Source organism: Babylonia areolata, chromosome 35 (genome assembly GCF_041734735.1).
Source record: "Babylonia areolata isolate BAREFJ2019XMU chromosome 35, ASM4173473v1, whole genome shotgun sequence".
NCBI lineage: Eukaryota > Metazoa > Mollusca > Gastropoda > Neogastropoda > Buccinidae > Babylonia > Babylonia areolata.
Window position 1 is genome coordinate 19,183,722 of NC_134910.1, and position 15,145 is coordinate 19,198,866.

The following is a 15,145-nucleotide window of genomic DNA, read 5'->3' on the forward strand; positions in this document are numbered from 1 at the left end:
TGCTGCGGCATCAAGCAAGCGAGGGGTTTACTGTTGGAACAAAGACGTCGTTTGTTTCTGAAGATTCGGGTAGTTTATACGTCCAAACTGGCGCAGAACACGTAAGTAAAATTGTTAATATTTTTTAATTACATTGTGTTTTCGATTCACTAAGAGCGGAAGTTATAATCTTTGCATTTACCGTTTTAAGTATGTGTAACTTCCGTTTATCCTTTTGAAAGACATGGCGGACTTAATCTTCCTGTTCCAGCATCAACACGTGTTGGCGTTTTCCGTGCCTAATATATATTAAAATTTCTATTGAGACTTCATATCGCTTTCAGTGTATTAAATTACGTCCTTTCTTTTCTAGGTATTGTTCCTTTATTCAGCACGAAACAAAAGATTTCTATATATTCTCATACTTTCAATCGTGTTTACACCTATTGCTCCCTGCACATGAAACTCCAGGCCTTATCGACACACGTGTACAAAATCAACACACACTTCGCCACTCTTGTCTGTTTTGGGCCAGTCTCTGAACAATACCTCAGGTGTGCTTCAGAGTTTTTAGTTCTCCTTCGACTGTTTTCTGCCAGTCCATCCATCACCTTATAATAATGGCCTCTATGTTCTTTCAATTGTACTGGGCCGTGGGCGGGTACTTCTTGATAGGAAATGGTATTTAGCCAGAAAGTTCGCAGGTTTCTTCGAAGGTTTTTCGTGTGGAAGGTTGACAACTTATTTAATCAATCTCAGCATCTGGATTTTAGAATATCCCTTCTCTTCCTGGGTCTATCTTTATTGGCACTGATGATAATGCCTTTTCTTCGTTAGTCCGTAATCTCGGTGGTACATTTGATCCTACACTTTACTTCAAGCATCATGTATCCAATATGTGTAATGCAACCTACTTGGAAATAAGAAAAATCAGTACCATTCACATTTCCTTTCCACTAAAGCTTCATCACCGGTCTGTTCCTTGGTCTTGTCTCGGCTTGATTATTGTAACAGTCTGGTTCATCGAAGCACCATCTTGAAATTATGAAAATCTTCAAAAGGTCCAGAACAGTGCCGCCAGATTGGTCTGCAGGTCACCCTAATAGGAACACATCATGCCAGAGACCTCTTTTACTATCTCTTCACTGACTACCTGTTCAGTACAGATTCATCTGCAAACATGAGGCTGTTTCTCATCTATTTCTGGCATAACCCCGAGATATCTTATAGATCTATATGATCCACATATATCCCATCCCAATAGCTCCACTCTTCTGATACTCATCTGCTTCTCATCCCCTCGGCCAGAACAGTCTTTCACCTTTCTGTTTATATTCTTTCTCATTTCATGGCCCAACTGTCTGTAACCAACTCCCTGTGCAGATCTGGAACTCTTCTTTAACTTCATTCAAGTCTTGCCTGAAAACCCGTTTCTTTTAACTAATGTAGTTCTAACCACTACCCCACCCTTTTATTGTCATTGTGTACTTCTTGTCTGTGTGTTTGCATATATATGTGTGTGTCTGTGCGCATGTTCTTTGTGTGTGTGTGTGTGTATGTTTATCCATTTTTGTAAAGCATGTAGATCCCTATTTAGAGATTAGGAGCTGTATAGATTCACAATATTATTATTGATTGTTATGATTTTTCAGAGCCATACAAAATAAACAACAGGATAGCATACGCAATACACAGCAAGAATATATTCTCAGCTTGGTGTTGGTCATTTGGTGCTGTATTTGGGGGGATTTCCTTACAAGTTACATTGTTACACAATTTTGAAGGTAATTCTCACCTTGCTGAGAGGCTTTTGATCAGTTGCCTGATCCCCAGTTGTGTCTAATTCTAGTAACAGTACTGCTCAGGTATGTAAGCTCATCAGTGGTGGGTAGATCTGTGTGTTTATTTGGAGTTGGACTGAGTGATATATATATATGTGTGTGTGTGTGTTTGTAACCTATAAGATACAGCTTATTCTGCTATATTAGTATAGTACAGGTTGTTTCAACACGTAAGCACACTCCACAGGAAAAAAAATGGATTGAGGAATAAAGTTCACCATAGTTTTAATAATAGCGAAAGCTGTAAAAGAAACCGACAGATAAAACTCAACTACAATTAAAAGTGACAGATTTAGCCTGTTGTTCAACTAGTTGACTTAATACTGTGTAATTTGCTTTTTCAGTATTCTAAATTAAGGGACTTATTTTAACAGCAGTGTTAGTTGAAGGGACATTACAAACAATTAAAAGATTCATCTGTTTTCAGAAGTTTTCGACTATTGTACTTAATTTTGATACAGATTCAGTCACTATACCGGTACTTATATGCAGCCGTCTTGCCAGATTTTTATTTTTTTTTTATCGTTGCAAATGGAAATTTCAGTTCAGTGACATATTTTGTGTTCATTCAGCTTAAGTACCAATCAGAGAGCTACTCTTTCTGTTTTTGGTCCCCAAAACCATGCTTCTTCTCTTCTTTTCCCTAAACTCGGTAAATAGTCTTTGGTGTGCCACACAGAACTGTTCACCAGATTCCTCCAGGTCTGTCAATTGTGTGTCAAAGCTTGGCGCTCTGCAAATGGTTTTCCTGTCCATTCTGCAATGTTGTCAACATTTTTTCTGTCTTCTACTCAATCTCCTGTCCCTCAACAATTCCTCAGAAGACTGTTTTGGCAAGGCCTTTGGGCCTTGTTACTTGGCCATACCAGCACAACTTTCTGTTGTTGACTGATGTCAGCTGATCTTAATAAGGTCCAATGTGCTGCTTGATGGTTTGGTGCACTTATTCATTGGTGATGTGATCTGTGTATCTGATGCTTTGTATATTGCTGTAACACCTCATTTCCATTATTTGAATTTGTGTAAGTTCCAAATCTGTTGTGAGTATCCATGTCTCTATGCATTCACTAGAAAAGCAGAATGCTGATGTACACAGGAGTCTTATCTTGTGTTTCAATTCATGGAGATGTTGCTGTCCTACCGTATGAAATAGGTTTTGGTTTGATGTTGTCTTTGCTAATGCTACCCTGCCCTGTTACATTTGCTACCCCTGAGGGAATTTCAGAGCTGGATCCTTCAATGGAAAATTAATTGAAATTTTTCATTTAAGTAGGTCCCAGATTTTAGGATACTTAGGCTATAGAAACACAGTCACAAAGAAAATTGTAAGGAAATAGAGTTATACTTATAGATAAACCATAAACTGATAGTGATAAAGTGATAAAGAAAATTGGATTTCTGCACAAGTAGATCAGTATATGTTTTAATTATTACATATAACTTATAAGAATAATATTGCAAACTGATAAATATAATTATTACGCATGTACATCCATCAGATGTACATAGCACAAAAGTTGTCTTCACACGTTTTCTTTCAAATTCAAGGTCATAAATTTTCTAAGATAAAATAGACCAGTTCATTCAAAGTCTTAATAAAATTTCGAAGATACTATAGACAAGTAGATTTTCATGCAAGATGTATTCAAAAGAAAACGGATTCTTAGAATTTAGATTCAGTCAGTATTTGGAAGGTAAAAGCAATCTCAGGGATTTAAACTGAATTGAAAGTGGTTGTTGACAAGTTCATTGATAATGAATTCTCCTCTGCAGATTTTGAGGTTTTAGTTGTAGCATTAACTAAGTATTTTGGTGACTTTCATTGCACCATTTGGCCTTAGTGGTTGTTACACAAGCCAAATCAGGAAGCAAGCATCTTGTATCAAATCAGGAAGCAAGCATCTTCTATCCATGCTGGCTATGGATGGCAAATCTGAAGCTCCTAATACATACAAGTGGTGTAGGTTTGCTACAGTTACGTAAGTCACTAAAGTGGCACAGAAGTTTGGACAGCAGTTTTGTTTTTAGTTGTTGTTGTTGTTTTTTGTTTATTTATTTTTTGTGTTATTTTAACTATATATAATGTCCTCTACCTCCTTAGCAGAGAGATCCAGAGAGCTAACAATTAATATCAACAAGTGGGGGAAGAATGGTAACAAAAATGAGCAGCACAGGGCTTTATAATCAGTAATTACAAACAAGACAAATGAAGTGGGGGAAGAATGGTAACAAAAATGAGCAGCACAGGGCTTTATCATCAGTAATTACAAACAAGACAAATGGAATGTTTCAGTGACAAGACACACACAGACACACACACACACACTTCGAGTGTGACACACATGCAGTACACCCCCACTCCATCCCCCCTCCCTCCCACACACACACACAGTGACACCCACACACATCTGTATGTTGATTTTTCACTCATCCTGCTCTGTGTGTGTGTGCAGCATTACAGTCGCGGCGCCTGCACCCAAACTGGCCAGTGTGCAGGTGCTGGCACCAGCTACAGGTATGTCACTGGTGGACCTGGGGAAGCGGCTGCTGGACGCCGCCAAGCGCGGAGACACTGACTCTGTCAGGGCCCTCATGTCCAACGGAGCGCCCTTCACCACAGACTGGGTGAGGGTCTTTATTGTATTCATGTGGGTTTTATCCTTCATGTTTACAGGGTGGTGGTGTTCAGAGGACTGTTCACTACAGATTGCTTGAAGATTTCAGTTTCATTTTTGTTTGCTCACTTATTATGTTAACAAGTTTTTGGTTGTTTTTGTTGTTGTGTTTTTCCATTCAGGGAGGTATATGCATGGTGGGAGCAGTGAAGAGGGGTGTGGAAGAATGGGGGATTTGAGGAAAAGACTTTTATATTCAGGGTTTTGTTTTATTTGCGCGAGTTTACTTGATTTGAACATTGAAGCAAGTGTGTTATTGCCAGATTTCGATTGTATATTTTTATGTACTCTCTGTATGTACATTCGCCCAACACTCGGCTTATATCACAGATTTACAGAAGTTTACATTTGGGCCAACAGCAAAGTGAAAGCTGTATTATCAGTGGTTTCTCCAGTCAATGGGAAACCATTTACAGCTTAGTCTTTTGTGAAGGACTATGACTCTCAAACTAGGAGGCAAAATTGCACTGGCTCTGAGTGTTGCAGCCTTGTGGGCTGGTTGGCCTTTGGGAACCATCCCAACGCCGACTGTCCTAAAACCCTCTTTGCCGAGGGAGTGGGGATGTACTTGGGCAAGACACTCTCCACTATAATCAGATTCTAGCCCAAATAGTCGGAACAGCAGTTGCCTCCTCTGCTGTTCTGATTGTCATAGTCGGACGCAACTATCATATGTATGTACATTAATATTTTTGGAGAGCAGTAACAGGCTTCGGTTGGTTTAACCCCTTGACTGCTGCATTGCAATAAAGTGAGATCAGTGTGTTATAAGATTCAAGTGCAGTTTCTACTTGCGGCCGGGGGGAGGGGGGGGGGAATCAATGATTGATAGATTTTCTGAACAAAAGTAATGTAATTTCAAGTGGGAGAAGTCCAAATGAAGAATGAATGACTGACCTGTCTTATCTCAGTGAGCTGACAAGTATATGTGTCAGCAGCAGTCAAGGGGTTAAATGGAATATTTCAATATCAAATTACATAAATTTGGTAAATATACATGCATCTTGTTTTCTGTTTTATTATTTCACATATATGTTGTATAACCCCACCCCCACCCCCACCCGCCACCCCTCCCCTCCTGCACTCCTTCTCCCCCCCACCCCCCCTTCATCTGTGTGTATATGATTATGAATGCATGTATTACTGGTTATGTGTGATTATTGAATTGAATATATTGAAATGTCTGCATTGTATTTTGCCTTTTATTATTATATATATGATTTGTTGATTTCCCTTTATTTTCTGTTTTATGCAGTCTAGATCACTTGGATTAACGATAAATGGGTTTGGAGCTTGGTCAGACTTTGTGTTGATCTGTGGAATTAATGCGTGTATCACCTTTTTATCAGCAAACAAATCAACAATTTCTCTTTCTCTTTTACTGTTTTAGAGATGATTAACTCACAAAGTAGTCTTAGTCAATATCTTGTAAGACTGTGGGGTTGCTGATGACTGGTGTGTCCCTTATAGCTGGGAACCTCCCCGCTGCACTTTGCGGCCCAGTTTGGCCATCACCAGACGGCTGAAGTCCTGCTGCGCTCAGGGATCAGTCGGGATGCCCGCACTAAGGTGGATCGAACCCCACTCCATGTGGCCGCTCAGGAGGGGCACCTGGACATTGTAGAGCTGCTCTTGACCAACTCTGCTGACATCGAGGCAAAGGACATGGTGAGTGCAGACTTCACTCGTCATGTGGATGTGGGATGTCAAGTGTATGTATATGTGTGAGAGTATTGTATTAAATTTGTAAATATGTGTATTGTCCAAGACTGTGTTCATTTCTTCATGTGTGTGTGAGAGAGTTTTGTTTGTGAATTTATACATGTTCAAAATCTGTCAGGATGTACATGTATTGATAAGTGTGCATGCATTGTATGTGAGAGTATTATGTATAAAGTTATACATTTTCAAAGTTTGTGACTGTTTACTGTTCTTTTCTTGATGTAATTGTGTTCTTAACTTTAGTGTGCATGTGTGTACTATTTGTAAGAGTAAGAAAATATATATGCTTGCTCAAAGTCTGTGTATCTTTTTTGATGTGTGTGCACGTAGGTGTGAGAGTATTGTGAGTGTGTAAATTTTTATACATGAGTGAGTTCCTTTTTTAATATCTGTATGTTCTTAAGCATGTATGTGAGAGTGTTATAGCTGTGTAAATTATGTATGTTCAAAGTCCATGAGTATCCTATTCTTGAGGAAGGTAGCTTGGTTTTGAAACAGCATTCATTTCTGAAGGAAATATGGTTTTCACAAAAAGCTGTAGGGTAATTATATTGTCTTCTTCATAACTTCATCACAAGTCTTTTTTAAAATTGCATACTTTGTGCTTTTGTTTGGGTTTGTTGGTTTTTTTTTGCATAACTCTGTACATTCTTCATAGACTTGTTGGATTTTGGGAGGGGGGAGGGGGTCTAACAGTAGTAAGGGGTTATGCATAATTCGTGCATCCATAAGAAGACTAAGGACTGATACTTTTTGCATGCGTAGTTCCAGAAAAATTAATTGAATTGAAAAATACCATGATTCAAAACAGATGAATTTTATCAATCAGTTTCAAGCGAATATTATTATTCCTCTTCTTGAAAATCAAATGTGATATCAATATTCATTTGTACATAAATAGAGAAACTGTGATTGCAATGTTGGTTTTTCCCCTCCTCTGTTGTGCCAGCTAAAAATGACCCCCCTGCACTGGGCAACAGACAAGGGCCACGTGGCAATCATTGACCTGCTGGTGCGACATGGAGCTGATTTGAACTGTGAGGACAAGGTAATGCAGTGCTTGTGAACTTCATGACAGTGATCATCCTTATTTGGTTGCCATCATCAACATCATATTCACTAGTGACAGCCTGATCTTTTTTATTATACAATGTGGTGTAGATATTCCATTGTTTCATCGTGTGTTGGCAGTATTTTTGTTTTGTTTATTTTTCTGTTCTGGTGTTGAAAAAAGAAATAGCTTGAGTCCACATATTTATTCAGCAAAGAAAGTCTGCTTGTTGTCACTGTAGAAGAATATTTTATTCATTTGTTTGATTATCTCCCAAAATGGAAGGGAAATTACTCTTTCATCCTGTTCAGTGATAGGGTAGAGAAGAATATTGTTTGTTTTTGTTTGGGGTTTGTTTTTGTTTTTGTTTTGTTTATTTCTGAGAAGCGAGGATGAATTGCTTTGAACTTGAACAATGACTTCACAATGTTAGGGTGAGTACTGCATTTTTAACAATGACTTTACAATGCTAGTCAATGCTGTAGTTATAATAATGTCTTTGCAAAGCCAGCGTGTATACCCTGATGATCATTTGGCATTTGCAGTTTGACCGCACACCTCTGGACATTGCCATTTCCAATGGCCGAACAGACATCGCACAGATGCTGCAGATAGCTCAACACACAGACATCGGTGGTGTGGCAGAGGGCGACACCATCACAATAGAAACGACAGAGCCAATCATCACGGAGACTGTCACCACATCAGGAGGTAGTATTGCTTGGCCTGTGCTGTAATTTGAGTTTCTCTGATAGCCGTTTTTAGTTACAGATCAGCTTGTCAGTTTTCACTGTGAGCTAATGAAGCATTACATGAATGTGTCATTTACAGTTGCTGGGAACATTAATGTTTTTGATTTTTTACAGTCATTTTTCTCATGTAGAATTAATGCCTTCCCATTTAAGTCCTTTAACTAGTTTTCTGTAAATGCATTTCTGTTTAATTGAAATGTTCATTGTTGAATCTACCTTCCATCTAGCCTATTTTCCCAACTCACTGTACAACTCCCCAAAGAGGATAGAAGCACTAGCAGGTCTGCACATAATGTCAGTATAGGAGATTTGAAAAGATCTTCACCCCTAACCCACCAGGCGTCAATACCAGGATCAAATCCATGACCCTCAGATTGAAAGTCCAAGGCATAAACCATTTGTCTGTGGTGCTTGTTATTCATCAGGAATCAAGGCTGCAAAGAAAATGCGTATCTACTTTGGGCTGAAATAGTCCCTATTAAAAATAATGACAATGATAATAATAATATTACAATTTTAAAACTGGTCACATCTGTACCAGCCCTCCAACCAGCCAACCCCCCTCACTCCGTTTTTATAAGATTCATTCATATTGTAAATATTTAAGAAGGAGATCAAAGGTCACAGCTCTGTTCACTTTTTTTTTTTTTAATTTTTTAATAAAAACCCATTGCATTTTACAGTATATCTTTTTTTCTTTCTTCTCCCCCCCCCCCCCCCATAATTCCTGTGTTGAATGAATTAACTGGTGATATCTGATGCAAGGAATGAAGGCTTTGATTTCAGTTTGGCTGGTTTCTGTGAGTGCTGCACACATGCTAATGATGTTGCAGTGAAGACAGAGGTGTCCAGTGACTCTGAACAAAGCAGCACATCTGTTCTGGCCACACTAGCTGCCCTGGCCGAGGCCACAGCCCCCATCAACACGGCCAGTGAGTTGTTGTCTTTGTGAAAACTAAAGAATTACATGGGTGCAGCTCTTGTCTGTTTCTTACTGAAATCTCTTTCTACACAAAAAAGAGAGACAACAGAAAAATGCTTTTGCTGTTGTTGTTGTTGCTATTCCATCATCTACACCATTTCAGTGGTATTACTCACATGCTGTTCATTCCGAGTCCTCCAGACATGGCCACGCCTGGGTTCGTCTGTCACAATGTCGGCAGTACGCAGGGAAATTAATGTTAGGTTGCCAGGAGGCCACACACCAGAGGAAACCCTGCAAGTTGTCGAGTCACTTTGATTGATGACGAAGGAGGAGGGATGCAATGGAGGTCCATTTAGGTTTGGGACTAAGTGATCAGGCTGTACTCTATGCTTCCTGTCATAGTGATATCCCGATGTTAACCAGACCCGAGAGATACAGACCCTTGCAACGTTGGTCATGAAATTAGAGCAACACACCCAAAGACCCATTTGTGAAGATGATGATACTCAACCATGTGGTCCCGGTCTTCCCATTTAAGCCTGTGGCACACTTAACTCTGGGTAGGAGCTGGTCGAAAAACCCACCTCCACTGGGATTCAAACCTGCATTATCATCAGTCCGTGACAATGACCACTTTGCCAGTGCGGTTCAGTGTGCCACCCATGTGAACATCATGGAGCAAATCACTGTGTGGTGTTTTCAAACAGCAGCATGCTGAGCAACAGTGTCACTGTGTGTTTTCAGTAGTTGTTACATTCTTCTTGGTCATACTCTTTGGTTGTTATAACACTGATTCAGCTGATGTAGCTGTGCTGATGATGCAGGGTGTGAGCAGCATTGTAGTTTGTGTGGGGAGTGTTTGTTGTGACAAAGTTGTGCTGATGTAAGTAGAAATGTAGTTTATATTTAATGTGGAGAGTGTTTGTTGTGGTGTACCAGTGCTGATGCAAGGTGTGTTGACAGGTGTGACGTCTGAAGCAGCAGTTCACTGGTTGGAGAGCCAAGGGATAGCCATGATATCGTCAGCAGATGGAGGTCTGATCACGTCAGCAGTGGAGAGCGGACAGACCATCACACTGACAGGTAGGTCCAGTGTACATGGTTATTGTATCAGACACTCATGCATACATAAGCGTTAGTGCATGCACTCGCGCGCCACTTTTACACTCACACATTATCTCTCACCCTCCTTCCCAGAGCACATTCAGTGAAGGTGCAACTGATATCATCTCCTTTGTGAACCAGATGACTCCGTAACTTTCAGTGCAGTCCTGTGTTTTAAATTTTCCTTGGTGTGATTAAAACTTATCCATAACTAAAAATCCAAAGTGTAACAACATCAGTGATAAAATGAAACATGAAGAATTGAAACCTGATTTTTTTTTTTTTTTAATGGATTACTGTTTCATTATGTTACAGTGTTGTTATTAATCCAAAATGCAGGACTGAAAAAAAAAGGATGCATTGCTGTCTTATTGTGTTGTCATGATGTTCTTGTACCAAAATACATGACGGCCTTTTGTTCTGTGTAATTGACTGTCTTTTGTTCTGTGTGATTGGTACAGAGGCAGGGAAAATTGCGCTGAATTACATCCGCCAAGACGGTCTGGGGGATGGTACCCATGAAGAAGCCGGGCTAGAGACTGTGGTGGGAGAGGATGGGCAGGTGAGTCACAGCATCCTTCTCTCTTCTGTGTGGGTGGGCTGCAGCTCCCACGTTCACTTGTATACATATTACATATGAGTAGACTTTCATGTCTTTTACTGCTGTTATGCCCTCTTTGCAACGAAGGGCTGTCACTTTAGTCTATTTTTTGGCCAGTCACTGAATGGTACCTCAGGTGTGCTTCAGGATCTTGAGTTCTCACTAGGGGTTTTTGTATGCATGACCATGTTTGTCATGTTCATGTAGGCAACATACTCATAAAGCCAGTGCATGAGTTCATCAGCTGTAGCCATGAGCAGTGGCCCAGTGGAAATGTGTCTGTCTAGGAAGTGAGTGTCCATGAGTTTGATTCCCACACAGACCGGGATTTTTACTCCTCTGTACACTACACCTTGAGTAGTGATCTGGGTGCTAGTCTTTCAGATGAGACGGTAAAACCAAGGTCCCATGTGCAGCATGCACATAGCGTGCATTTAATAACCTATGGCAAGAAAAAAGTTGTCCCAGGCAAAGTTCTGTAGCAAAATCGACATTGATAGTTTCACTTGGAGACAGGGGAAAAAAAGAAAGAAAAAGATGGCATCTGCTCTGTGGCGATGTGCTCTTAGTGGAGAGAGCTGCTCAAATTTCACACAAAGAAATCCATTGTGTGACAGAACAAAATGATACAATTAAGTGTGGATGTCTTTCTTTTTGGAGGAAGGTGGCAGAATGCTTGAGACACTTGACTCAGTACAGTGTCTGTGAGGGTTGGGGTTCAAATCCTTATCTCACTCTTTCTCCCAAGTTTGACTGGAAAATCAAAATCAGATGAGGCATATACCGAGGTCCTTGTGGGCAGCACACACTTGACACTGAAAAAGAACACATGGCAACGTAAGTGTTGTGCCTGTTCAAATTCTGTAAAAGAACTCTACCCAGATATAATGCACACAAATGTATATGCATTCACTCAAGGCCTGACAGTGCATTTGTTGCTGCTGCTGGTCAGGCATTTGCCTTGCAGATATGGTGTAGTGCAAATGGATTTGTCCCAACGCAGTGCCACCTCCTTGAGACACTGAAAAGTGCTGGTGTTTGCAGAAGGTGATTACCATCGTGTCCAACCAGGGGGCAGAGGAGCTGACAGAGGAGGGGCCGGTGTTGGTGGCCGTGGCTGAGGACGGCACAGAGCTGCCTGTGGAGGCACAGATTGTCGGGGCCGCTGATGGTGAAGGTAGTGAGGATCTCACACACGCACACATGCGCACGCACGCACGCACAGTGTACATGTTTCGTTCTGTTCCTGCAGTCAGGTGGGCTACAAACAAACATGATTTGATTTGAGGGGATGGGTTGGGAGCTAATTAACAATTTTCCTTTTCCACATGACAGACAAATCATAATTAAATAAGTAAAAATTTAGTGCTGTGTGTGGCTGTAAATTAACTCGTATAAATTGCAGTATTTTTGGTGTGATGAGGACTATTATTATACCTTACACAGAGTACAAGAACATGAAAAGATTGCATTCAACATGAAAAAAAAAATTTAATTTAGTTTTTAAATGGACTTGTCAAAGCAAGCTGAGTTAGCTCCAGAGAGTGCCTTTGGAAACAGTGAATTGGGGAAAGGGCCAGAGGAGCAGTGTCCAGCAATGATATGGTTAAGAAGTAGATTTTTTATAGTTGTTCAGGGATTTTCATGTTTTTATTTCCCCTTTGCAGGCTGGGTTCTTTACTTTCAAATAACATCACAGCATCATTTTAACATTCCATTTTTAACATTGCCATGTATAAGTGTAAACAAAATATATTATTGCCTTATATATCCCTAAGTATAGAGAAAATATATCAATGCCATATATAATTAGAATAAAAGTACAGCAGTAAAGTGTGCCCATGACAGAGAGAACAGTGTATTTCAGTGGTGACGGAGGTGGACACGGACCTTCAGCAGGCCATGGAGGGGCCAGGAACCCTCATCATTGAGGAAGGGGACGGCACCACCATCACCGTCACCCACACCAACGATGACGAACATGAGGTGAGCTCTCTTAATAGACCTGGTTTTTGGGGGGAGGGATGAGGGAGTGCATGGTTGTTGGGCTGGGGGCATATAGCAGATTGCTCATGGGCTGAGGGTATTTCCAGGATTTGTACAGAAGTTTGGAAAGGCAAGGCAAGACAGAAGGCTAGAGAAGCTGTGGACAGAAAAAAGGAGGTTAAGGGGGGATATATTTTGGTAAGAGGTGGTTTTTGTTGTTGTTGTTGTTGTTTTAATGAATACATTGAAAAATAATAATTGTCAGTTCAGAGAAAGTCCTGTCAGTCATCACACAATCAAAAACTGAACAGAAATGATGGTTGTCCCTCATGAGGAGACAGGCAGCAAGAGCTCTGGTTCATGATTTTTTGTTTGTTTAGCTGACTGCAGTAAGGACCAACAGAGCTGTGTATATGAAGCTCAGTAAGTAAAACATGTCACTGTCAAACCAGTGGTGTTTGTCCCACACAGGAGGAGACAGGTAGTGAGAGCATGGCACTCAGGCGCCAACTCCAGGTCCTGAAGCGAGAGCAGGAGGAGTACAAAGAACAGCTCCGCCTCAAGGCTGAAGAAGAGGCCAAGCTGACTCAACGCATTTCTGAGATAGAGACCGTGTCGGCCACGACCACAGACCGGGAACTGGCGTGTGAGGAGGAGGAGGATGGTCAGAACTTGACACAGCAACTGGCTGGCTTGGAAGCAGCTGAGGAGACTGTGACAGTGACCACAAGTTGATTTTTTTGACGGGACTGGTGCTCAGTGTGTGTGGGTTGGACGATGTGGGTGGGTGGGGAGATGATACTGAAATTTTTTTTTTTCTGGTGCCCAGTGCACATTGAGTGTGTGAATGGGAGATTGAATGAAAAAGAGTGCATATTCTTTTAATTAATGGGAGGCTGCATTGGGAAATGTAAATAATTGTGTGTGTAACTGATCTTGTGTGCTTGGCTTTGTGGAGCGTGCATTGTAAAAGATACATAATTGTCTGTGTAACTGATTTTGTGTGTGTTCTTTTAAATGGAGATTTGATTGTAAAAAGTACAAAATTGTCTGTGTAACTGATCTCTTGTTACTCAAATGACCACATCTGCGTGTGCGCAAGGTGTGAGAAGACTGAGAGGACAGTGACTAAAGTGTGCATGCTGGCGCCTGTGTGGAACAAGCTGTGATCTTCAGCAGTGTGGGAAATGTGCAGAGTGGAAGTGAGAAGGTAGCGGCAGTACAAAAATAGTCAACATCTTTGTTTTCACATTATTTCTTGTGGTTGTATGTGGAGCTTCATTTGTGTATAAATGATAATTATAAGGTGTGTTTGTTTAGCACTTACCTTTTTGTTGATAAGAAAGTGCATTTATACAGTGCTTACTATGTAGTTCTAAGCACTTTCAGCGATACATGTGGCTTAAGTTAGGTACAGGAGTGTGAAAAGCATTTGAGATAAATCTCACAAGATGACATCATGCAACTATGTATATGTAAGTACATCTTTTTAGGGAGATACAAAATTGAAATTATTTATAAAGTAAATGAGTATGTATGACACATGCGACCCATCACCACAAAACAAGCCACTTTAATGAACCTTTTTAAGTTATACACTAGAGCAAGGTGTTCATAAGCTAAGGGGATTGAAATATCTAATTTGGTCAGACCTCTCCCTGCGGACCGAGGCTGTCACAGCAAAGGCATTGTACTTTCAGTGAGACACACAGCAGGATAGGCCAACATCTTGGCAAATGCTCTCAGCAGGTCCAAGAGTGTCATCCACAGAGTTCCTGGCTAAGAACCAAGACCCCGAGGTCCCTTCCCCCTCTCTGAGGGTCAGACCTTTGTCTGATAATCTTGCCCAAGATGAGGATAGGCATCTCTGCTCTGTTCGGTGTCTTAAATACTATTGGGATAGGTCTCGCCATAGGCGTTCTTCTGACATCTTCTCATCTCCCTCAATGAGAATTACCAAAAGGAGGAGTTTGTTTTAATTACACATACTTAACCGTGACCCAACTAGTGCAGACTCCGGCAGGGGTCTGACATTCCTGTCCTGTGCAAACTACTATCCGCCTATGTGGAGAAAACGAAACTACGGCCGATAACCTCCCGGAAGTAGATAACCTCCCCTTTGTCCCGCTGGCTAGCGCCCTCTTTTTCCGGCAGCCATCATGACTCCTGTTCCTGTGCTCTTCATACGGCTAAGTTTTTTCGTATTTTCTGCCTGTCTGTTGATTCTCTGGCGTTCTTGTTTGTTGTCTCCAACCAGATCACATAATTATGTAGCTCGATTGGGGAATCATGCTAAAATTAAGGCGCGATCGCAATCGATTCGCTGACACTCTGGGCCCTCTACTCCTGGCCCTCTCAACAACGCCAACCCGCCGCCTTCTCCACTTCCTCCACTCCCTCCGGTCGACTCCAGACCTCCACCACCGCCTACACCTCCTCTGGTGACTTCTAGAGGTTTGTTGTCACACACTCAGGTCAGTGTTACCTTTAATGTCACTTTTATCAATCC

The 15,145-nt window shown here is 41.1% G+C and overlaps 1 protein-coding gene across 1 annotated transcript; it reads left to right on the forward strand.

Moving 5' to 3' along the window:
- The first annotated feature begins 6 nt into the window (after nt 1-6).
- Nucleotides 7-14,658, forward strand: LOC143277881 (uncharacterized). The gene is made up of 11 exons (XM_076582830.1): nt 7-101; nt 4,274-4,445; nt 5,966-6,163; nt 7,167-7,265; nt 7,814-7,979; nt 8,854-8,952; nt 9,909-10,028; nt 10,511-10,611; nt 11,695-11,827; nt 12,518-12,636; nt 13,108-14,658. Exons 2-11 carry the CDS (start codon nt 4,338-4,340, stop codon nt 13,369-13,371), a joined length of 1,407 nt encoding a protein of 468 aa, XP_076438945.1. The 5' UTR covers nt 7-101; nt 4,274-4,337; the 3' UTR covers nt 13,372-14,658.
- Nucleotides 14,659-15,145: the final 487 nt, after the last annotated feature.